We start from the raw sequence: 25,114 nt of genomic DNA, 5'->3' as shown, positions 1-25,114 counted from the left end.
ACACATACACACACAGAGAAAAGAGCATGTGTACCCCTCCCAGGTGACCACACACAGATCCCCAGACAGGGAGCCTCGTGCTCCCCAGCCCGTCAGAAGGGGAACACAGAAGGGGAACATGTGAGCCTGTTAGCAGTGGGGTCCTGCTGAAACCCAGAGGTCACTGGAACAGGAGCTGGGTGGCTGAGGAACTTAGGGAGCTTAGGGGAGAGCTGTGTGCCACACACATGAAGATGCGCTGGTATTGTAACAGCCACACAGCAATGTGCCACCTGCAGACCAGCCGTGCACGCAACCTCAGCAGGACAGGAGCAAGTTGACCACAGCCAAGGGGACCTGGGCTTAGTGTCACTTCATCGCTGCTTCCTGTCAGCCCTTGGTCTCCAAGACCCTCCATCTGGAAGGATTCAACATCTACCATCCCCTGAGTCCCGGAATGGTTGGGAGAACACAGTGAGGTGAGGTTGCTGGGCTGCACTGGATTAAAACTGACTGTGGGGCCTAGTACAGTAGCCTAGTGGCTAAAGTCCACACCTTGCACACACCAGGATTCCATATGTTCACCAGTTCTAATCCTGGCAGCCCCGATTCCCATCCAGCTCCCTACCAGTGGCCTTGGAAGGCAGTCAAGAGCTGCTCAAAGCTTTGAGATCCTGCATCCGCATGGGAGACTCAGAGGGGGCCCCTGGCTCCTGGCTTTGGATCGGCTCAGCTTTGGCCATTGTGGCCGCTTGGGGAGTGAATCATCGAACAGAAGATCTTCCTCTCTGTCTCTCTTCCTCTCTGTATATGAGACTTTCCAATAAAAATAAATAAATCTCTACAACCAAAACAACAACAAAAGACTGGCTGTGAATGCCTGCCAGGGTGGGCCCTCAGCCCTGAGCACAAGACCAGATCAATTCCTGCGCCGTGTGTCCTCCCTCCCTCCAGTCTGCCCACCCCCCGCTCTCCCACCTAGCCCTGTCCTTTCACCTCCCTCCTGTGTCTAGACTCAGGACTATAAATAGGCCCCTCACACTGCTGCCTCCCTGGGAACAATCAGAAGAAAGAGGCTGCCCATCTACGGTGCCAACATCCACATCTGCCTCCTCCTCCACCGCCATTGCCCACCACCCAAGAGCAAGTCCTCAGAATTCGACGCTGTCAGGAGAAGGTTTTGCCTCCCCTCCCTGCCCTCAAAACACTTTGCAGAGCGAGCTGTGCACCAGCTCTTCCGAATCAGAAAGATTCACTACAATTATGATAATGCTTAAAATTATGTTAATGGAATTGTCGTTATACTTAAACAACAACCAAAAAAAGAGTCCTTATCTCCGAGAGATATATACTGAAGTATTTACAAATAACATTCTGCAACAGACTCCCTTTAAGTGAGCCCTGGGGTGGTGAGTGGGGGAAGGGAAGGAGGGACGGAGGGAGAGATTGGGGAGAGCGTATCAGAGAGAGGACAAGACCTTGGGTGTATTGGTCATTGCCAAAGCTGGGAGGTGACCACATGGGGCAACACACACTGTCCACTCTTGTCTGTGTTTCACTTCTGGGTTGTCATTTGAATAAAAAATATGGGGTGGGGAGAGAGAGGGAGGAAGAGAGCTAGCCACAGAATCTTGCGAAGCACCAGTCCCAAGGACCACTCAAAACAGCTTCCAAAAGGGCCACAGCTCCCTGAGGTCCCTACACGCGCCCCCCAAAAAAAACACCCCAGAGAACACCCCCTCTCAATCCTCTTATCCCACTCCAGCACCCCAGGAGACTGACTGGCAGAGAGGGGGTGCAAGTCCCCTCCCCCCACACACACTCTGAGCATGAGCTCCTGTGCTGCTCCACACTGGCTGCCTGCCAGGCCTTGCAATTCTCATCTGACGAGTGGGGGTAACACTGACCCCTCGAGGTCAGACCGAGCTGCTCTGAGATGAGCTGTGCACAATGCTGACCACAGAGTGGTGCCTAGCAACCCTGCCGGGACACACGCATGGGGTCACAGTCGCAGTAGGGTGGGCAGCGGCCAGATCTCAGTGACGTTGCGATAATAATGTGGTGGTTGGTGGTCAGATCTCAGGACGCAAGCCCTCAAGACAGTGGCATGGCATTGCAATTGCAACATGATGGGCAGAGGCAGAGATCTCAGTTATGACAGAGACTGTTCTATGATGGCCAGCAGGTGGATTCAAGTTGTACTACCACGCCCGTCTTAGGAATCGTTGTCAGCATCTAGAGCAGTAAGGAGCCACCCTTGTCATTCCCACTCTGCAGCCCTGGAAGACAGGGGGACAGAGACACAACACTCAGTCCCTCCCAGGTGCAACCACTCTTCTCTTCTCCAAAGCCACAGTGACTCTCAGGGGACAAAGTTGCCCTAGTCCTCCTGGTCATTCTCCTCTGGACATGCAGCAGGGGTCCTAAGAAGAGATATTCACAGAAGGGATGGCACCAGGCCAAGAACACTGCCCTGTTGCCCTGGCTGTGAGTTCTCCGTGTGTCCCTGAAAGCTGTGCTGAAGCGTGCTTTGTCATGAGTTTATGGTGAGCTGAGTGGAAGCCCACACGTACCATCAGAGTTGGTTCACTCCACATCATTTATCAACACAGCACTGCCCTCACTTTACACAGGGAAATGGGAACCCTGCAAGGCCTTAGCCTTGTCACTGAAAATGGGAGGAGGACAGTGGTGGGGACATGGTGGGCCAGCAGCCTTCATGGTCTCCTCTCCATCAAAGCCGGGACTTGGCGGAACCAGTGAGGCCCCCTACTCCAGGATGGGACTCTGCTTCCTGATCTGAATGCAATCAGGGATCTTACTCCTCCCCCACCCCCACTCCTGCCTGTGCGGGATCATGGCCATGAATCCTGAGCCTGTCATCTGTGGCATTAACTGTCCCTGACAGCTCCGTGTCAGCTGCATGTCTGATGAGCATGTCTTCTGTGTCTTCCGCCAATTTACGGATAGCAATGTTGAATGGAAGAGAGTCCAGAGCAGAGTCTTGGGGACACTGCCAGAGACCCTCCCCCCCCAGCCTGACGATAATCCAGGATCAACACTTGGGGGGAACAAATCAATCCGGTGTCTATCACCCACATCTCCACTTCTCCACAACAGCCTCTCTCAGCCCCCTCGACGCAATCTCAGATCCGCCGTCACTCCCACCCAGCCTCCTCCACCCCACAGAAAGCAGGGTTTGGTTGTATTCATTGGTTCTGCATGCTGCATGCCATGCAGGTAGCACATTCTCAGAACTCAGATCAAACAGTTTCCTGCTTAACACCCTCGCGTGGGTTCCCGTTACACACAGACTTCAATCCCAGCTCCTTTGCTATGTCGCTAGCACCACACTGATCGACCCTATTTCCCTCTTCTTGCAGCCACCGTGGCCTTGTTTCTCGTCCTTGAAACTCCAGGGCCTTTGCAATTCCTGTGGAATGCTTCCCTGCCCCTTCCCGTCACCCTTGACTGTGTCTCCATCATTGAGAGCCAATTCAAGTGTCGTATTCACACAATGATATTTCTTTCCCTTAAAAAAGTCCTTTTCCCCTCACAAGGCCCCTCTGCTACTTACTTGCTTCACAGTACATGTCACTACCACACATTATGAATCTTACTGCCCCAGCACGAGGCCAGGGCCTCTCTGTTCACCACAGAGGCCTCTGAGCCCAGAACCCCAACTCCATCAGCCTTTGTTCAATAAAGGAAGGAGTAAAGGAATGGGCATACTCACTGTCCTTTGTCACCCATCTCTCAGACCTCTTAACATTCAGGTGTGCACACATGTGTTCCTCCCCGCAGGCCGAGTGCCACCCAGCTCCTCTCACAGAAGGCAGCATATCTGGCTTTGGTTCAACTGTCCTGCCTTCAATTTCACATGGCACCACTGTGCTAGTATCCCCGTGAACCATCAGATGACAACAGCAACCACCTGGCTTGGCTCGGTTGGGTCCTAAGAACTGCACGACCCTAAGGGGCAGCTCCCCCTCAGAACCTGCCCTGACTCTGCGTAATCACTATGGGGCTCCCAGACAATATATTTCATGCACTCCACAACTCTGCTGAGTTCAAGGTTAAACTGTACTCATCTGCATTTCCTGGAATCTACCTTAATTTTCCCCCCCTACAAAGTTTTGCCAGTCCTGGCACCTCTCCCATGTTATTTGCTTTCTCCTTTGGGTTTGGAAAAAAAACCCATAAAAGTCCAGTCCAGACTCTGTCATTGTGAATCATTCGGGGAGGCTAATCCAGCTTCCAGAAGGCTACAAGGAAAGCAGTGAGAAGTGGCTCCAGGAGTCGGCTCTACGGTGTTGCTCTGCGCTAACCTCAGACATGCTAGGCGTGTGATGGTGGCTCTACACTCAGCCACTGCGCATTATTTCCACATTTGCAGAGATTGGAGTCGTATAAAAATAAAGGCTACTGAGTGGCTGGCACCCCTTTCCAGAATAATGACTAAGCAAGCATGCTGTTAGCTCACGACAGCGTTTCTGTGTACACCATAACCCAGAGCAAAGATGAAAACTGCTATTCATCTGAGCCAAACAACAGAAAAATACAAGCAGAAAATTGTTGGTGCTAGAGAAGGACACCAAAACAAATATTTCCTCCCAGCCATGGCGTTTCAGACTGACAGCCAACATGGTGTCCAGGCCCAGTCTGCCAGGCACACAGAGATACCCGGGTTTGAACTGGCATTCCTCTGCAGAGTGACCTCAGGACTTCAGGTATGATGTGGCTGCTGTGGGTAGAGACACCCAGCAGAGTAGTTGAGGGAGGGAGGCAGGAAGCAGACAAATCTACAGCAAACAGCTAAGCTATCTAAACCCCATGTCTTCATTCACAAAATACTAAAGCTGACACCTATTGCTTGGCTAACTGGCAGTCCAGGTACTAGGGTAAACACTTTTCATTTTAATTCCCTCAGTAGCCTCAGTGACATGGTGGGGTAGACGAACTCTAGATTCGGAAGTGCTTAGGAATGGGAACTCAATCCATTGGGACCAGGCAACCTCCAGGTGAACGAAGCCAGGAGGACCTGTTGGAGGTGACACATCACATGGAGAAAAACATCAAGGTGTCTCCACTCACAGTTGGCTAGGCCCAGATAACAGTGGTAGGTGTCAGGGTGAACAGGAACCAAGTTCCACAGGTTCTAATCACACCGAAAGAACCATCCAGCTCAACTTAGCCCAAACTGCTGGACTGTAGAAGCCGGCATTAACAAGACAGATACTGTAAGCCACTGAACTCCGAGGTTTGCTGTACTTCAAGATAGTAGACACAGATTATGCAATTATTCCAATTTTTAAAAAATGAGGAAGCCAAGAGATAGAGAAATGAGCTCATTTCCCATGGAAATAAAATCATAATGCCACTCTCTGAGCCACTAGGCTACATTGTCCTGAAACTCAAGAATGAAAGGCAAGCTGTGAGAACACTGGACCTGGAGTGAGACACTTCTAGCGCAGGAGAGCAGGAAAGGCTTAGAGGAGCGCAGTCATTGAGCCAGGTAGCTAATGCGAGGAAGGACTTTCAAACCATAGGGAACAGCATGTACAGGATCCTAAGATGGAAAAGAACAGAGCACAACTAGGGTTAGGGATGGTTGGGGTGAGGTGGGAAAAACGTTCAAGTGGGTAAAGATGTGAGGAACATGCTCACATGTATACCCAAACTGCAACAATACAGAGATCGGCATGGCAAATTTGTGAAACGTTCCAGATTTTTCTTAAAACAAAACAGAAAAAAATGTAAGGATCAAAATAGAATCTTCCAGACCTTTGAGTTGGCAGATGTTATTATAAAGGCACAGGGAAGCCATAGCAGAGATTTCAGCAACACCGACTCCCACGGGTGAGGAGTGTTGCCTCTGTTGAACAGTTTAGGGAAGGACAGTAGAGGGCTAAAGCCTGAATCACAGTCTAAAATTAGTCCAGCAGGTGAGCGATATTATACTTGCCACCTGTCCCCCCAGCAACCATGAGATAAGCAGAAGATACTGATGGAGTGGTGTTGTGGAGCAGGTTAAGCAGCAGCTGCCTGAGACAGCAGTATCCCCTACGGGTGCCGATTCAAGCCCCCATTGCTCCACTTCTGTTCCAGCTCCCTGCTAATGTGCCTGGGAAGGCAGCAGAAGATGACCCGAGTGCCTGAACCCCTGCCTTTCATATCAAAGACCTAAATGGAGGTCCAGATTTCCTGCTTTGGCCGGGCCCAGCCCCAGCTGTTATAGCCATTTGTGGCGTAGATACAAGTTTCATCTTTCTCTCTTCCTGTTCCCCCTCTCTATAACTTTGCATTCCAAATAAATAGATATATGTTAAGGATTAAAAAAAAAAAAGGAGAAACGGGCTCAAGAATGTTAAAAAGTTTTGTTCAAGAACACCCATAAAAGAAAGCGTTGGAAGATCAGCTCCCAGACCCATATGGTCCCCAAACTCTATTCTTAACCAAAGTGGAAATGGGAGAAAGAGTAGGACCTTTGCAGACAGGAGAGCTGGAGCCAAAGCTCAGTCCTTTCCCTCTCTGGCCCTCCAGCAGCAAGAAGCAGCAGAAGGTGAAACTCTAAGGGGACAGGCAGCAGTCCTGGCAGCTGGCAGGGCAGGGGGCACCCGAGGCCACAGACAGAGAGGCCCTCTTCACTAGGACAGACTCTGAAGTCCAGTCAGCAGCTATCATCTCCAATAAAGTCCAACTGTTTTCTGCACAATTCTGGATCTTCCTCCTGCAGGAGGATCAGGAGCCCAGCTTCCCGGGTTTGCATGTAGTAGGACCCAGCATAGCCCTGCCCAACGCGGACGGAAGGGTGGCTGTGACCCCCCTTGTGGAGCACAGCCTGTCTCTTCACAGACCTGGGATTCACTAAACTCCCCAGGGGCTCTCTCCCTCAACACACACACACCTGGAGACTTCCATATGTTTTTGGAAAAAGGCGATCAAAGGTGTGAGCTCATTTTGGGGCAAATGCATTTTTCCCATAACTTGTGGGAAATGCATAGATTTCAAAAACTTTTAGCACCAAAATAAACTCATAGTTTGAAATCCCACCTTTCCACAAATATTTTGAAATATTCCACAACACTGTAATCCTGTATGTGTGCCCATATGCTACAGTCATGCACACACACAGCATAGACACCCATACCCCAGCCATCCACACATACAATGTACACCAATGTACACTCACATGCTCAGACATACACAACCCACATGCACACAGGTGTATGCAACCATACACATTCACAAACCCATATGCATATATATATATACACTACTACCATACCTTTCCTCCCTGGAAATGCAGCAAGAAAAAAAAAAAACAGGAGGGGACGCAGAGTCCAACTGTCTTGATTTGGAAATAGGACAGGGCAGTTGAGATAGGCTGTGGACTCATTTGCCTGTGCAGCTGGGTCCCAAAGGTTTCTGGATACATCTAAGCTCCATCCCCAGGGACCTTCCTGGTAGAGATGGTGTGGGGGGGGAGGTAGGGTCAGTGATCTGAGGGCTACAGGAAAACTCGGGCTGCCCCACCCTCAGTCCTCCTGGACTCCCGCGTGCCGGTGAGGATTAAGGGAGGCAATGACTGTGAAAGCACTGGGTAAATTGTTCCAAGCGCTATGCAAATGTTAGCAGCTCTGACCCACCGGCAACGCTGGGCAGAAGAGCCCCGCCCGGCCTGGGCTTTAGAGTTCCACTGGCCCATTCACAGCCCAGAGCTCTGCTCCCTAGAGGTCCAGAGTCAGACAGACTGGTGAGATCTGGGTCCCTTCAAGCGCAAGACGAGGTCAGCAGATGATGAAAGCAGCCAGCACTATACTCTTAGCTCCCTAAATGCCATACCTGGACCTCATGTTCCCCTCCTTTCCCAGCAAAGGTCTTCACACAGGGTGGATTCCTAATATAGACTTAGAACTAGTGAGGGTCCGTGGCCTCCCTCCCCCATGCCTGGCATTGAAACATCTCTCCGTCAAAGCTTTGCCCCACACTTGCCCTTGAAGCTTAAGGTTTAGTCCTCTTTGCCGCTCAAAGTGTCAGAGAACATTTCAGATTCCTGGGGTCCCTGGAAGAAACAGCAATTCAGCTCATCTAGCATGGGGTGGGGCCCAGGCATCCGCATTTTGAGCAGGATTCTGTCTCTATCCCTTTTCCGGTTTCCCATCTCTGTGTGGTCTTAAAGCAATACTGTCCTTGGAGACACTCAGCCAGGTGTGGAAATCCCTCGAGAAGTTCTGCAATAAAGCCTTGCCTGCCAATCCGGGCAGGGGCACCCTGGCATGTGGAAGGGAGACACCCTCTTCTCCACCACATCCGCTGATGGTCCCTCCAGGGAGCAGGCGTCAGTTGGGTCAAGGACTGGAAGGGCTGGGGGTAGATGAGGGATTCAGTGAGCTGCGGAATGAGACAGGAAATACTGGGGAATAAATACAGCAATAAAGCAGCTTCGCCTGGAAGCTACCGAGTGATTCTTATTGTTCAAATTATCTTTAAAACTTTTCATTTGAATCTGTTTAATAAGGGAAGGCTTACCCTAAGGAAGAGGTATTTTTTTAATGTGACTTGGGAGCTGAATTGGAAAGAACGTTGCAACAAAGATATTAAAAAGGGGATTAAACCAAACCACTGGTGGCCCATCTCTGCGGGCTCCCACAACCTGCGACACAGTTCCCAAAACCATAAAATTAAATTACAAAGGGGGACACGGGAAGCGGCACGTTAATCAGGATACATCTCCCCTCACAGCACGCGTGGCTCCCGGTGCTAAGCAGACATCGCTGAAGGACTGCACCAAGCGCTCTTGTGTCCAGGGAGAGCTCAGGTGGTAACCACCACCACCACCCCAGCACTCCTATCCCTGCCCTGCTGTCTCCGAGCCTGATGAATCTGATCAAGTGACCTCGTCTCTCTGACCCTCACCATCCTCATCTATATAATGGGAACAAGATTGGCCATCTAATGGGAGGAGTTGTTAAGACGATGAAATGAAGCATAAAATTCAAATACAGGGCCTGGCACACACAAGGTTCTCAAGAAAATGCACTCTGGTTTCTCTGCAGCTCAAGGCAGAAGGAAAAAGGAGACTGCAATGTGTCAACGAGTGGCTATTCTGCCACTTTTTCCCATGTCTTTCCCCACTTTTTCGAAGGACTATGACCTCTTGCTTGGATCCCAGCCACTTTTGGGCCTCACTGTCCTTAGAATGGCGTTAGTATGGCTCATCCATCATTCACTTATTCATTCAGTCATGCACATGACAGTCACCGAGGGCCAGGAACTTGACTGGGCACTGGGGAGACAAAGATAAGCAAGACCCTGCCTTTGCCCTTACACAGCCCCTGGCAGATGAAGGAGGAGGAGCAGACAGGATATACCATATGACTGTCACAGCTTCAGAAATCCCATGCCAGAACCACACTGTCAGATCCAATCGAGATCCCCTCAGCACCACGAGGGCTGGTTTAAGTGGACGCTCCCATGCCATCACACTTCCGCAACAGGCATGGCCCAGAGCCAGGGGAGTGTGGTCTATGTTGATGACCTCTTGTTTTTTGTATCATGTGAGTTCAGAAAACCAGCCTTGCCCTTTCCCTTTTTGCCCTAGCTGACAAGAATCTCAAAACAAAACAAAGAACACACCAAAATATGGGTCTGAGTACAGCAGCTTCCCTCAGTCTATGTTTTCATGTCACGTGTGTCCTTGATGACAACACTGCGGCTCCTGCTGACAGTGATGCACACAGATGCCTTAATGCATTACAGGTGCGGTATAAGTGAATGTACATTGCTTTACTAGTCTCCACTATATTTCTGTAAGGCGGCTTGAATGACTTCTCTCATTTTTCAAATGAGGAAAGCAGGACATAGACAATGGGGCGAGGCTTAGTTACAGTCAGGGAATGTGGTGGATCCAAGTCTACTTGTCTCCTCGTTTTATGTTGTCTGAGAATTCACAGGATGGAGGTGAGATGAGATTGTTTATTGAAACTAAAAAGAGGAATAGGAGGCTGGTGTTTGGTCTAACTGCCAAGCCACTGTTGAACTGGGTTTAAGCTTCCTTCTAATGCAAACAGGCAACAGGTGATGGCTCATGGAGTGGGGCCCCAACCACCCAGGTCAGAGACTGAATTGCCATCACTCAGCTTTGGCCTGGACCAACCCTACTGCGGGTCTTTGGGAGAGTAAACAAGTAGATGGGAGATCTGCCCCTCTCCCCACCCTGCCCCCAGCCTTTCAAATAAGTACATACCCTCCTGAAGAGAAGAAGAACAAGGAAGAAAGAGAAAGAAAAATATTCTTAAATGGAATGAATATGACAAATTCGGAGGGTGGCACACTTGTTCTATGTCTTTAAGGATGCCTTGACATTGCTGGTAGTGGAGAAACCAGAGCAATGGCATCTGCTGACAATTCATCCTGCTTTACTGAGTGAGATAAAGGAAGGACCACTACAGAGCCCCTTGGAGCCCAGACCAAAGGACCAGAGAACAATGCGGTGCCATAGAAGACGTCTGAGCAGAACTGTTAATGTGCTTCATGAAGCTGGCAAAGGGTGGAGGACAGATGTTCCTGAAGGTAAGGAAGCAAATGCAGTGATACAAGACGCTGTCAAAGTGGCAGAACCAAGATGAGCAGGAGGCCATTAGAAAGTGGACAGACAGGACGTGAGTCCAACGCAGAGGAGGATAGGGGCAGGGTGTTCTTGAACCTCAGCAGTCACTGGTTCATGCACTGGATCACTTGACTAACCATTGTGGGAGTGCACTGAAGTCAGGGGATGTTTGCAGAGACGTTGTGGCTGCACAGCAGACTCCCTTGCTCTGACACCGGCACTTGGGCATAGATCTCCATTCTTTGAGCTCCCAACCTTGGCTGAATGCCAACACCCTGCTCACACTGGCAGCAATGCACCCCCAAACACTTCATCAGAACCTAGCACAGTGTGCCATGGCCTGCATCTATTGAGACACTGAGGGTCCATGAAGGTGGAAGACCACCCCATCCTTACCACCAATGACAGCTGTTGCTTGGCATGCAGTGGCTGCACAATAAATATTTGTTGAAAGTCCTTGTTGTCTGATGCATCTGTGCTTGTCTCACCCAGTACACTGGAGCTTTCTGAGGGCAGAGTTTCTGACCTGTGTCTCTGTGACCCTGGGATCCAGCACAGAGCCCTATGCTAAGAAGACAGTAAGCACGTGTTGAGTGAGTCCGTAGATGCAGGAGTGAGCAAATGCCTTTACATAGTCAGGATAATGGGGCTGGCAGTACATCCAAGGCCTCCATTCTGAGGTTTTCAAGTTTTAGCAAAGGGAGAAACAAATGAGTAAGTAATCCTTGAATATGAGTCAGTAAGTGGCATGCCACAATTCTCTAAGCCCAAATTTACGACTAATTAAAGGATAACTGAACAAGATGCTTGAGTCTAATTGACTCTAGAAAGAACTACTGATTTCTCCCCAAAAGCTCATTTCTCCCCATTTCTTCCCCCCACTTAGAAAATGGTACCACTGTCCAACAACAGGCTCAAGCCAGAAACCTCCACTCAGTTTTCATGTCCTTGTGTGCCCTAAATCATCAGCAGATCCATTGGACCTTTCAAAGCACACACAGAATCCCCTGCTTCCTTTGCCTACATGGCAATGGTCCAGCCCCCACAGCCACCCCCGTCACCAAGCTCCCCTGGCACACTGACAGCATCTCCCCCCATCACCTGCCTGCGCACACCTACTAACCAACTCCACACACGATGCCTACACCTTCAGCAAATAATGAATTTGGTCATGTTATGCTCAGTCCTACAAAAGTGTTGTTGGAATCTAAACTCCACCCTCCTACCTTGGTGTCCCAGGTCTCCTGCCTTCAACCTTGCCTGCCTGCCTGCCTGCCTGTGACATCGCTTGGGACCATGTGCTGTGGCTCTTGCAAACCAGCTCAGTTAACTCCTGCCTCAGGACATTAGCAATGCATTCTCCTGGACAGATTGTCCACTCTCCACCTGAGTGGCTTCTTCTTGACATCCAGGATTCATTTCACTTCACTTCACGACTGCCTTTCCCTGATACCCATCTAAAGGCTCCTGATCTTCCTCATTTCCATCTTTGCATTCATTAATACCTTAAATTATTTTGTTCACTTTTGTATATTTGTTATTGTTCTCTTAATACCGGAATGCTAGAATGTCAGTGCTTTTTTTACATCTATAATGATCAGAGCTTTTTAAATTTATAGTTATCCCTAGTGTTCATGGGGAATCCGGAACCATAGATATTCAAGACCCTTCTACAAAATGGCATAGGATTTTCACATAACCTATTCCCATCCTCTATTGTCCTTTAAGTTTTATTGTAGTTATTTAAGAGAGAGTTCCCATCCACTGGCCCATGATGGTTTGGATCTGGTCTGGGTAGCAGTCATCAACTAGGAATACCATTCAAGGCTCCCAGCTGGGAGACAGGAGCTTGGTTACTGGACATATCAGTGCTGCCTCCCAGTTCTCTGCATTACTAAGAATCTGGAATCAGGGGCTGAAAGTGGCATCATTATCATGCACCTGGATGTGGGACATGGGCATCTTAACCAGTACGCCAGATACCTGCCTTTCTTGTACCATATACTTTAACTCATCTCTTGATTACTTCATAATACCTTAAATAATATAAACACTATGTAAAAAGGGGTTATATTGTATCACCCAGAGAATAATTACGTGTGAAAGTGTCTATACATGGACTGTCCAGACACATTTTTCCCAAGATAATTTCAACCCATGGTTGGCTAAAGCCAAGGATGTGGAAGTTCTAGGTGCAGTGCTCATGGCAGTGGAGGGCAAACTACCTGCTTCCCTTTCTCTCTGCTATTAGAAAGTGAGGTCTAGGAAGATAGGACTTTTTAAAAAAAGAATTTTTTTTAAGAAATTCAGATAGACAGAGAGGAGGATAGACAGAGAGGAAGATCTATTCGATGGTTTACTCCTCAAGTGGCCACAACAGCCAGTGCCGAGCCAATCCGAAGCCAAGAGCCAGGAGCCCCTCTCAGTGGGTACAGGGTCCCAAGGTGTTGGGCCTTCCTTGACTGCCTTCCCAGGCCACAAGTACAGAGCTGGATGGGAAATCAGGGCCACTAGGACATGAACTAGCACCCATATGGGATCTCAGAGGATGCAAGATGAGGACTCCAGGCACTAGGCTACCGCACTGGGCCCAGAAGATAGGACGTTTAACTGGTTCACATACCCATCTCCCTACAGTTTCAGGGACACACAATAGATGTATAATCATTTAATGAGTGAATGAATGAATTCAATGTGTGTTAAAAGAGCAAAATTGGTTTGTAGAGAAAGATGAACATGATACTGGTCTCTATTAATAAGATATAAGACATAGGCAGGAAGGATCCTGTCTACATAAACTGGATTCTGCATGGATTACAGTACTTGGTTCTTGCAGTCAGCACTGTGAACAGGAAACTAAACCAAGCAGACATAAAGGAGAAACTTAGAGCTATCTTGCTTGGAGACAAAAGAAATGCCAAGAGGAGTGCTGTGGCTTGTTTTGCTACCTAGACTGTTGAGAGAAAGAGAGGGCGGACTTGGCTGGGGGCTCTAAGGGAAGAATGGAGATGAACGGGTGGCTGTTGATTTGATAGATTGATTCCAGATACCAGAAGCCAATGGTGTTTTGAGAGAGTTCATCAGAGAGAAATGAGCTGCTTAGCAAGCAGTGAGCTCCCCATCTAAGCAAGTACACAAGAGGGTGGGCACTCAGCAAGGATGCTGAGGAAGGGCTTCTGCCATACAAATGGCTTCCAAGGTCCTTTCAGACTTGAGAAGTCTGAGTTTCTGCAATGTGTGCAGATGGAGTCAAGAAAAAAAAAGTATGACTTGGAATTTTAGTACTTAAAATCAGGCTGACAAATTCAGCAGAGAAAGACTACGCAGGGCATCAAGGGTATCCCAGAAACACCACAAACACTCCCTAGATCTGAAACCTATGTGTGATCAATCATCTGTGTTCATTACCCAAGGATGCCTCAGATTCGGAAGGAACACAGCCCACTGTGTTTTCACGAGGGTTCAGGTGGTGCCGGGTTTCACTTCTGAAACTGTGCCACTTCCTCAGTATAGGATTTTGGGAAAGAAATTAAACCCTCCAAACCTCTAATTCATTTCATTTGATCATTATTGGTGTTCAGTGAAAATGTTACAATGGTAAAGAATTTTAAATCATACCTACCTCATGAAATAATCGCAGGCCTTGAAGAATTATGGTCATTACAAGGAAGTTCTGCAAATGCTAATGCTTAGCTGGCCTTTTTGAAGATCTCATTGAAGCCCCCTCACAATAACCCTATGAAATGCACAGAACTCATGTTCACTTGGCAGATGAGGAAACCAAAGCTCAGATAAATCAAACAGCAACAAATCCTGCTGCTGGCACAGGGCTGAAGTGCAATCTGAAACTGGAGTTATCTGACTCCACCAGCCACAGCTGCCTTTATTTCAAGAATAGCTCATTGTGTTCCACTTGGTTGATATCCACACAATTATGGTATCTTTTATTCATCTAAGTCAGTGGTTTCCTAGCTCTTTTCCTCAACAGCAGAACTCTTTTTTCAAAAACAGCCTTAGAACTCCAGTAAGTAAAATTGATAAAAGCTCTACCACTCTGGATGAAGTGAGGGTGGGGCCCTAGCAACCAACCCACTTGACTCCAGGGTGGCCGCCAAAGCACCCTAGGTCGTGCAGAGCACAGCGCGCAAAGCCCAAACCAAAGCCACTAGCAAGACAAACCCGGAACCCTACGGATTACATGTTGAGGGTAGCCTCATTTGCATGATGCATCTTTCACTTCTCTGCTTCCCGTCACATTCCATCCTCATTATCAGCTCTGAGGTGGACAAGGCAGGGCAAATCATTCTCAATTTGCAGATGAGGAAATCAAGGCCAAACAGAGTTAAGCAACTGGCCAAAGGTGCACCATTTCAATTTTCAGCCAAGTGCAGACTGGAAGTAGAGTCTGTCCATTAACTCAGTGTGACCTGGCAGAGAGGGTGCCATCTACCGGAAATTGACACTGACCCTGGGTCCACAAAGTGGACAGTCAGCACCTCAGCCATGAGGGTTGACCATGGCCCCAAGGCACCCTGCCAGGGCCGTGTCCCAGAGCAGACAGCAATGGGTGGAAGAGTAAGGCTTTAGGCCACTGAAGGGCCTGATGGCAAGATTTTGGCTGTACCCAAGCTATTCCCGTCTGAGCCCCTTTGTGCTGAGCACAGGCAATAAGAGGTAGGAACAGCCAAAATGCCTTCCACTTTCATCTGCAGCAAGCAGAGATGCCTGCAAGGGGCCAGCAGGGAGGAAGACTCAGGTATCCATGACACTTGGCTTTTCGTTTTAGCTCTTGCCTCAAACCAGAGGCAGCTGATAAATCCCTGAGTGCTCCCTCTTCAGAATAGTTCTGAACTGAGCTGGAGCATGTGTTGGAGCAGGCAACACTTAATTATCACTTAGTATTTAATTAGCACTTAATTATTAACACTTAATCCATCTGTAAAATGGGGACACTAATACCTGCCTTATAGGAACTTGGGGAAGATTAATTAATGTTTGCAGCACACTTTGAAGATGCAAAGCATTGAAGAAGTGCTTGACAGTGACATGAAAAAGCCACAGCTGATTTACCTCCTTTCCCTAATGAGGTCCCTTCTTCCTGTCTGCTCCTTCGAAGATCCATGCTCGACAATGCTTGCCTGGCTTTGTCCTGGTAGAGAAACACTTAGCTCTGTGTCTCCCAGGCACAGGATTCCCCATCCAGGAAGCTGGCTATTTACAGCCATCTTCCCGCACTTTAATTTTCTATTATGTCCTCTGAATATGTCAATGCCTTCCCAGTAAATATTTTGATGTGCGCTCTTATAGCAGCTTCTGTGGCGGCTGAATGGGACAGCTGCTCCCTGTATTAGGAAATTCCAGATGTGGTTTAAACCACCGGAGTTGTCTGTGCAAATGCCTAGCCTTTGCATGGGAAAGGGAAGCGTCTTGGTATTGTATCTGGGAGGAAGACATGAGCACTCTCACCCTTGGCCTTGGCTGGGGTGGAGGGCTTCCAAGGACCCCAGAGCCATATGTGGGGTGGCTGTACCTTCGGGAAGAGCAATTTTGGAGGACTATTAAAGAGGCAACCTGGCGGGCCCGGCGGCATGGCCTAGCGGCTAAAGTCCTCGCCTTGAACGCCCCGGGATCCCATATGGGCACCGGTTCTAATTCCGGCAACTCCACTTCCCATCCAGCTCCCTGCTTGTGGCCTGGGAAAGCAGTCAAGGACGGCCCAATGCATTGGGACCCTGCACCCGTGTGGGAGACCTGGAAGAGGTTCCTGGTTCCCGTCTTTGGATTGGCGCATCGGCCCGTTGCTGCTCTCTTTGGGAGTGAATCATCGGACGGAAGATCTTCCTCTCTGTCGCTCCTCCTCTCTGTATATCTGACTTTGTAATAAAATAAATAAATCTTAAAAAACAAAAAAAGAGGCAACCTGGCACGCAGCTCTGGGCCTGGTCCTTCAGCCAGGTGACTTCAGGACCTCGGTCAGCTCTTTGTTCCATTTACTGTAAAGGGAGCTGGGTGAAGGCAATGTTCCCAGGACTTAGGCTTTAACCAGACAGAACCTGGGCCGGAACAGCCCCCCAGCGTTGGACCTTGCCTTTCCCTATACTGCCCAGCTAGAGAGGGGCTACTCACTCGTCCTGGAGGCTGAGCCTGTAGTCTTCCGGAGTCTCAGCTGGAGTGGCAGAGAGCTGCTCTGCCGAGGTTCTGGCCTGCAACGTCTCAGAAAGGCCCTGAACTCTCTTCCAGATATCATGGCAAGCCTTATCCAGGCTGTCTTGGGGTGTGTCCTGGTGGATCCAGATGTATCGGGGGAATGGGCCCAGGGCTGAGGGGCGCTTGGCCACCAGGGCCAAGGAGGAAGGCAACCCATTCCCACTGGCCATCTTTGTCCTTTCTCTCCAGAAGCCCCTTGGTCCACCCAGGACGCAGAGACAGAGGGCCATATACCACCGCCCCTCATTCACCAGGGAGGGAGCGGAGGGTGGGGCCTGGCTGAGGCTGCTCAGCACAGTCAGACTGTGGCTCCCCCAAGGCGGTTGGGTCTAGAGGCCTTCTGTTTGCTTGTGGTTTAAGGGTACCTAGCTGCTCTCTTTCGGGAAGGGCCAGCTTATTTCGATTCCTTCTTATTTGTTCTTGTCTGACTTTTGCCCTCCTCCTCCTCTCTCTTAGAAGAAAATATTTAAAAGTCAACAAAAACCAGTAGCTTAGTAACTGTGGAATCCTCTGGAGTTCAGGAACCAGGCACCTGGGCGGGCAGAATGACATCTGGGAGCAGCTGAAAGGGGGAGTTGGCTCTCCCCGCAGTCCCTGGCAGTCACCCCTGGTGACACTTTGCGGCACTTAGATCCAGCTCAGCCCATCCTCGCCCTCCTAGTTGCATATATGGCAGGACGAGGGCCTGGCACCGAGCTAGGCGCCACAGGCAAGAAGCCGGCCCAGGGTGGGGCGTCCCAGAGACCCCCGCCTCCTCTGCTCAAGGCAAGGCAACGCCTCTGCCCGCCTCAGGGCCCCCTCGCCAGCAGCGGCCCTGCCTCCCCGACCCTGAAATCTCTTATCAGATATCCGCAGCCGTCCCAGCGTCTCAGCAAGACACCTGACGCGCCGGGAGAGTCCAGCTGCGAAAGGGGGCGCGGTCTGGGCAGGGCGGGGCCAATTTGCCAGTCGGTGTCTGGCACACCCTTGTAGTCCAGCGCCAGAGTTCTTTCCGGAGGTTCAAACGCAACGGCTCCATGCGCGGGGCGCAGGGCGCGGGGCGCTGCGATGCGGGTTCGGCACCAAAGGACCGCTGCGATGCGGGTGAGGGTGCGGGTGGGGGTGAACGAGGACTGCAGGACACGGGCTCTGTCCTCGCTCCGGAGTCTGTGTGGAACGCGCGGCCGCTGGGCTCCGCGGGGACCGCATCCCTGGCAGGCCTGCTGAGTCTCGGCCTGGCTCTCGTCCCAACGACAAGGACCCTGAGCCAGGCGCTGGGCTCACTCCTCTTCATGCTCATGAAATCGCCTTTTATTCTCGTTCTGCACATGAGCCTTGGCGTTACGAACGATTTGCCGAGAAGCGGGCAGCTGGGCCCAAAGTCCCGCGCTCCAGGTCTGGCCTTGCACCCTTGGCCACCAAGGCATACAGTTCCCTCCAGTGCTGGGCTCCGGGTAGGATGTGGCAGTGCAGGGGACCAGCCCAGACAGGCTGATTCCTGGGACCCTGCCCTCGCGGTAGCGACTTTATTAAATACGGGCTGACAGTGTGCCTCTGGCTGCAAGAGCAGGGTAGTGGGTGGCAGTGACAGCAGTGTCCCCTGGAATGGAAGAGAAAAATGCAGGAAGAAGGAAAGGAGGTGAAAAGAGGAAGCAGCAGCCTGTCCCTGTGCCTGTGGCTCAGCTGGACGATAAGCCAGCAGAGCAAATGAAGAAGCAATGATTACAGAAAGAATGAAGGCTCAGTGGAGAATAAAAGAACGAGTCCATGGGCAGAGGAGGGTGGCAACAGGAGGAGGGGGTCCAGGCAGGCCTCCTGGAGGAAGTGACATTTGAGAAGCCGTGAAGGAATGAGAGATTCCCTCTCTGCAAAACATTTTGGCACACAGGAGGTGCTCAGTAAATGTGTGTTGTTTGAATTAACGATATGTAAAGTGCCTGGCATACAGTAGGTGCCCAATACACAACCTTGCTCTTTACAGAAGGGTTGAGTTCTTGGAAATGTTGACTCTCAGTTTTGCAATCTGAGCTTCATTCCCCTTTGATTTTCATTATAACATTAAAAATGTGCTCCTTTGGGGAAAATTCCAAGGACTTCGACTGAATAAAATTATAGTTAAGAATGTAGAAAACCTTTTAAGATAGTGTATTTAAAGGAAAAGTGATCATTTCTGATGAAATATTAATAGTTCTGAAAATGTCACTGTGTGTTTGTGTTGCTTGGCATTTGGTTGGCTAACACCTATGCTTAGAGCAGACTGCCCGGGACTGCGTGCTGCCTGGCCCACTGGATTCCAGAAAATTAACCAGCACATTCGCCCCATGTGCGGAAGACTAGGCAACAAGGGTTAAATAGAAATGATTACAACAACTAAAGCACAGTAGGGAGTGGGAATAACCTTAAAGCACATGGATGGGAGGTCTCCACGAGACTACATAGACCTCAGTGATTGCACACTTAGAAAAAGCATAAAGCCACATTCAACATGGCAGCCACTAGCTACTGGGGGGTCATTTTAATTTTCACGTAAATTAAAAATGCAGGTGTTCAGTTGTACTAACCGCACATTGTTACTGGCTACCATCTTGGACAGCACAGAAAAGGTTCCAATTGTGGAACACAGATTAAGCCACTGCCTGCGATCCCATATCAGAGCTCTGATTCAAGTCCTGGATGCCCTTTTCCTATCCAGCTATCTGCTAATGACCTGGGAATGCCACTGAAGATGGTCCATGTACTTGGTGCCTACTATTCACATGGAGATCAGTCTGCTGGGCTCTTGGCTTTGCCTTAACTCAGTCCTGGTTGTTGTGGTCATTTAGGGAATGAACCGGTAGGTGGAAAAGTATTTCTCTCTCAATCTTCCTTCCTTCCTTCCTTCTTTCCTTCCTTTCCCTTTCTTTCTGCCCTCTCAATACATACATAATAAATCCTTTTAAAAGAGAAAACATTTCTATAATCACAAATCCGTTGACTCTAGAACCAAATGGCCTGGTTCTGGAGGTCATCAAGTGAGTTTTCTTGCCGTGTAGGTGTGGGCAAGTCACCTGGACATGCTGTACTTGTCTGCTGTGGCTGCCATAATGAACTACCACTGACCACAAGACTGAAGCAGAAATGAGTTTTCCGCCAGTCCTGGAGACTGAACAGTGAAGACCCAGCATCGGCAGGGTGGGTTCCAATCTCTCTGGCTCACAGATGTGTCTTCTCCCTGTGTCTTCACAAGGTGTTTCGTCTGTGCATCTCTGGGTCCACAATGCCTTTCCCTGTAAACAGTTGGACCTGTCATAATGACTTTCCTTGCATCTTAACCTTTTCTTTGAGAGTCTGCAGCCCCATTTTGAAGTCCTGGGGGAAGGATTTTGACATGGAAATTTGGGGAGGACAAAGTCACCCTGAGAGTTGTGATTTCTCTTCTGTAAAAGGGGATGATAATGAACAACACTTGCTTTGTAGAAGTGCAGTAGATGCTGTATTGCTAAGCAATTGTTTAGCACATAGAAAGTCCCTGGAAGTACACCTGGCAGATAAGAGGCACATAAAACCCGTGGTACATTAGCTTGCTGTTGATTACATTGAAATGAGTGCTTTGGAGATTCTAACAGTGTTTGTGCTATGTGTGTGGAGGGAGAACTTCGGCCCAACTGGGGACATTACTTTGTGATGGGCTCAATCACCTAAGCCTTTCCAAGTGTGATTTGCTATTGAGCCCCTCTGTAGGTAAGGTTGTACAAGGCACAGGGATCAGCAAACTCTATCCTAGACTGAGTCACAGCCTAGAGAATGCAGTTGGGAATTCTCCAAGTGCCTGTGATGCAGCAGGTGTGGCATAAACCAAGATTATCCCAGTCTTCATGTAACAAGTAGCTATGCTGACTGGGTACTTGCACAGAGGTGCTGAAGACACCACAGCTAAGATGATGGGCCTGGTCCTTGCTGTTTGGGCAGCTTGAAGTAGTCAATGGCTGTGAGGATTATCTCATTATGAATTATTTTTAGTGTGGAAAAAATTCTTAAATTAGCCCTTACCAACCATTTTAGCCTGGGCAGCTTTTGCCTAGTTTTGCTTATCTATGAGATAGAAAAATTATGATGCAGATTTGAAAAGAGTTTTCAGTGACAAGTGAGCTAGTGCATGTCCAGAGCTTAGGCTGAAGGAGAGGCAGGGAGAGCTAGCACCACACCCTCCACCCCAAACTTTCTTGGTTCCAAATGGAAAAGTAAGCATCTCAGAATCATGAAAGTAAAGGTAGATAACATTCACTGGATATACAATATATACCAAACTAGCTACCAACTCCAACACAACAAGACCAGGTGGAAACCCCAAGGAAAGCTGGCATGGCCAGGATTCTTCAAAGATCGTTGCAAGCCTTGGTTTTTTTTTGTTTTTTTTTTTTTTTTTTTGTTATATTCTTTGCTACTCTTGTAGGCGCCATTCCTGCTCTGACATTTTTACACACACCCACCACCATAACCAATAACACTTTTTATAAAAAGAAATCGAAAGGATTTGTGCCATTTTGCTTTTGAAAGTTTTTGGTCATGAGGCATTTATTTAATACGCTAGACTGTGATTCCTCACCAATCTTGAGAAATCCACACAGAGTGAAAACTCCAACCTACAAATTGGTATCAAAATGTATTGAAATTTTTATGAATACTAAACTCAACAGTTAATGAAGTTGACATACTGTTAGACTTTGCATTTAATAAAATATTTACTGATTTCAATGTTGCTGATGCCTCTGTATTGTGGAGTGAATGGTTAGGCCTAAAACTTTTCGTAGAGCCTGAAAATCCCTAGAGTCTGATCATGCTAATGTATCCAACTTCACAGTGGGGCTCAGAATCAGGGATCTTCCATGCACGTTTACAACTTTAACTGATAAATGAAAATTATACATATTTACAGATTGTCATATAAAATCTCAATCCATGTGCAAGGATAACTGTAAAAGTCTGTAGAAAACTTAATTACAAGATCAGTTTATTTTGGTGCAAAAACAATTTTGAAGTCCATATATACAAAGGGGCTTCAAAACAGCCATAAGAAAGTGTGCTATGAAAAAAGCAACGCTTGAGCCCGGCATGGTAGCCTAGTGACTAAAGTCCTCGTCTTGCATGTGCTGGGATCCCATATGGGTGCCAGTTTCTAATCTTTTTTTTTTAATTAATGCTCATTTCAACATTTTTAAAATTATCTTTAAGATTTATTTACATTTCTATTGGAAAATTAGATACAGGGAGGAGGAGAGACAGAGAGGAAGCTCTTCCGTCCGATGATTCACTCCCCAAGTGACCACAATGACCAGAGCTGAGCTGATCCAAAGCCAAGAGTCAGGAGCTTCTTCCAGGTATCCCATATGGGTGCAGGGTCCCAAGGCTTTGGGCCATCCTCTGCTGCTTTCCCAGGCCACAAGTAGGGAGCTGGAATGGGAAATGGAGCAGCCAGGATACAAGCCGGTGCTCATATGGGATCCTGGTGCATGCAAAGCAAGGATTTAGCCATAAGGCTATCAAGCCAGACCCTAAAAGAAACATCTTTTTATCTTATTTTGCAAGAACTTTTTGGAGTAGCTTTGTGTCAATCTCCTCAATCTTTTGTCACTTCTCTATAATGAAACATTGAAAATTCTCCCTTCTAGCTTTATGATAAGGAATGTATGCATCATGTTGTCTGTACTCTCCCCTCCCTGACTCCACCACAGGTCATCAGCACTTAAAGCAGCACTTAACTACAACTTAGTACCCACAGTCAACTTTTGGTCACCCTTCTCTCCTCTTACCCTCCTCAACCTCTGGGAATGACTCTTCTACTCTTAACTTCATGAAATCAACTTTTTATAAATTCCAGGTATGAGAGAGATCACGTGATGTTGTCTTTGTGTGCCTGGCATGTTTCACTTAACAAGGAGATTTCTTGCTCCATCTTTGTCACAAGTGACAGCATGTTACCGCTTTATGGCTGATGAGTATTCTGTTTTGCACAGAAGCACTCCCTGAAGTTCATGGCATGTTGAATTTAAAGAAGAGCTTATTTTTAGTGCAGACGTTTTTGGAAACCCATGCATGCTTGCTGCATTAGGCCCGTTTGTGTGGACTTTGTGATGCGCCACATCTTCTCTAGCCATTTATCACTTGATGGATACATTTCCATTTCTTGGCTACTACGGCTAATGTCACAACACTAGGCAAAGTCCCTGAGGGCCAAACCATCAGAGCTGGAGGGAAAGGAGGTAGCAACAACGTTTCATGGAATTGGTCTTACATGCTCAGTGTCTGAGCAACAGACTGAGTTCTCAGGCATTGCCAGGGCGATGCAAAGGCAACTACAGTGTTCTGGAAGCAAATCTGGGATGGTCAGCGTTCTGGAAGCAAATCTGGGATGGTAGCATCTCTCTCCTGGCAACCTCATCAGTATTCCTTGGAATTTTCCAAGGGTTTTATCCCTTATCATTGTCTCCTTCCTTGGTTGTACACATGAGTGGGGTGGTCAAGAGCTGGGTCAATGGCAGCCTACCCACTAAAATTTAAATTCCTGCTATGCTGCTGGCTTAGGTGTGGCTTTGCACCTGTTTAAAATGCTCTGGCATTTTTTCATCTGTGAAGTGTGAGAGCAATAAAGAGTGGGCATACAGCCGAGTGGTTTAGATGCCTGACTCCATCTTGGAGTGCCTGGCCTTGGTTCCTAATTCCAGCTCTCTGCTAATGCAGGATCCAGGTGGCCATGGTACTTTCGAAGTAATAGGGTTGCTGATGCAGATTTTTGGAGGCTGTGATGCGGCTCAAGCGATAGAATTCCTACTGTTGATGTGAGAGACCTGCATTGGGCTCCCAGCTCCTGGATCCTGACCTTGACCCAATCTTAGTCATTACAGGCATTAGGAAAGTGAACTAGCAGAAGGGAGCTTTGTCTATGTCTCTGCCTCTCTTCAAAATGCAAAAATAATTTACAAATTAAAAAAGAAATGAATTTTTGAAGAGTGGGGATGTTTTAAATAACGGAACAAATGTAGAATTTTTGGCAAAATACATGGCTCCTGTGTCTCCAATAAAAGAAATTATTATTATTATTAATATTAGCAATTACTTTAAAAATGTAGTTACTTATTTTGAGGGCAGAGAAATCAAAATACAGAAAAAGAGCTCCCAGAGTATGGCTCATTTCTTCAAATACCTGCAATAGCTGGGATTGGGCCAGAGCAAAGCAGAGACCCAGTAAGTCGATCCTGGTCTGCCAGGTGCTTGGACAACTACTAAACGGTAAGATGGAGTCAGATGTTGAGCAAGAGCTCCAACACGAAACGTGACCATTCCAAGCAGCTACGTTCAATGCCTGCCCCTCGTATCTATCACAAATAACCCGATAATGCAAAAACAGCAGCTTATGAGCAGTTTAAAAACTGGGAAAAGTAAGAGAATATGACCTGGCAGTCAGGTAGCAGCCGAGCCAGAATGCAGGCACCCTTTCTTCCCATGCCTAGTCCTGACGGATGCTCTGAGGACTCCTGGAGAGCTCCTTCACTAAAATCCCTCTCAACTGGAAACTTGGTGCTCTGCCTTTCCTTCCATGACTTCCACGCTGGATCATTGATCAGTAATACACATTCATTGAGGATCTCTACTAACTTACTGCTGAGATGACTTGAGGCAACGCTCAGATTAAAAAGCACAAAATATGGCACTGAAGAATAGTACAAACACTGACTCCATCTCAACAAAACAGAAAGAGTTGCTACTTTCAGGCACCTGAATTGGTCAGCCTGCAGAGAAGTAATAAGGTAATAAAACTGGGTATTCGTATTTGTCAGCCAAAGCAAAAATGGAAACACGTTGCATGGCAGCGTTTTTATGTTCTGACAGCAGAAAATACACATCTTCATCTGCAGAGACAAAATGTTTCCTGGAAATAACCCCAAGCATGAATTTATCATGAGTCCCTGTCTAAAGGACACTGAGTGACATAGCGGGCAATATATTCTATTCTGTTTTCCTAAAAGACAGCAATGCCGTTAGGATGGTGAGTTTCTCACATCAGGGTTCTCTGAAGACAGACAGCGCAACAGTAACTCATAAGTCAGTGGAGGCATTTCTTTAAGGAACTCAGATAATGAAGTCTGGGAGAGGTGTCTTTGGATCCATTCCACAAACATTACTGGGCACCTGTTCAGGCAACCATCCATCCATCCATCCATCCATCTATCCATCTATCCAACCAACAAACCAACCAAGAACCACCAAATTTCCACCAGGTACCATGCATTTTGAGTGGCACTGGTGAAGACTGCTTATAACAGTTGACACATGAATTGAATTTTGAAGGGCAAAAAGGAG

At 48.1% G+C, this 25,114-nt stretch overlaps 1 protein-coding gene across 1 annotated transcript in view; it reads right to left on the bottom strand.

The window, feature by feature from the left end:
• C2H1orf94 (chromosome 2 C1orf94 homolog) overlaps positions 1-17,575 on the bottom strand; it is a 39,292-nt gene extending 21,717 nt beyond the window's left edge. Inside the window, exon 1 of the mRNA XM_058660829.1 lies at positions 16,718-17,575. Coding sequence (XP_058516812.1) covers positions 16,718-17,028 — 311 coding nt within the window. The 5' untranslated portion in view covers positions 17,029-17,575. The remainder of the gene's footprint in view (positions 1-16,717) is intronic.
• Between the last annotated feature and the right edge of the window lie 7,539 nt (positions 17,576-25,114).

This window comes from Ochotona princeps, chromosome 2 (genome assembly GCF_030435755.1).
Source record: "Ochotona princeps isolate mOchPri1 chromosome 2, mOchPri1.hap1, whole genome shotgun sequence".
NCBI lineage: Eukaryota > Metazoa > Chordata > Mammalia > Lagomorpha > Ochotonidae > Ochotona > Ochotona princeps.
This window is presented reverse-complemented; position numbering and strand designations above follow the sequence as displayed.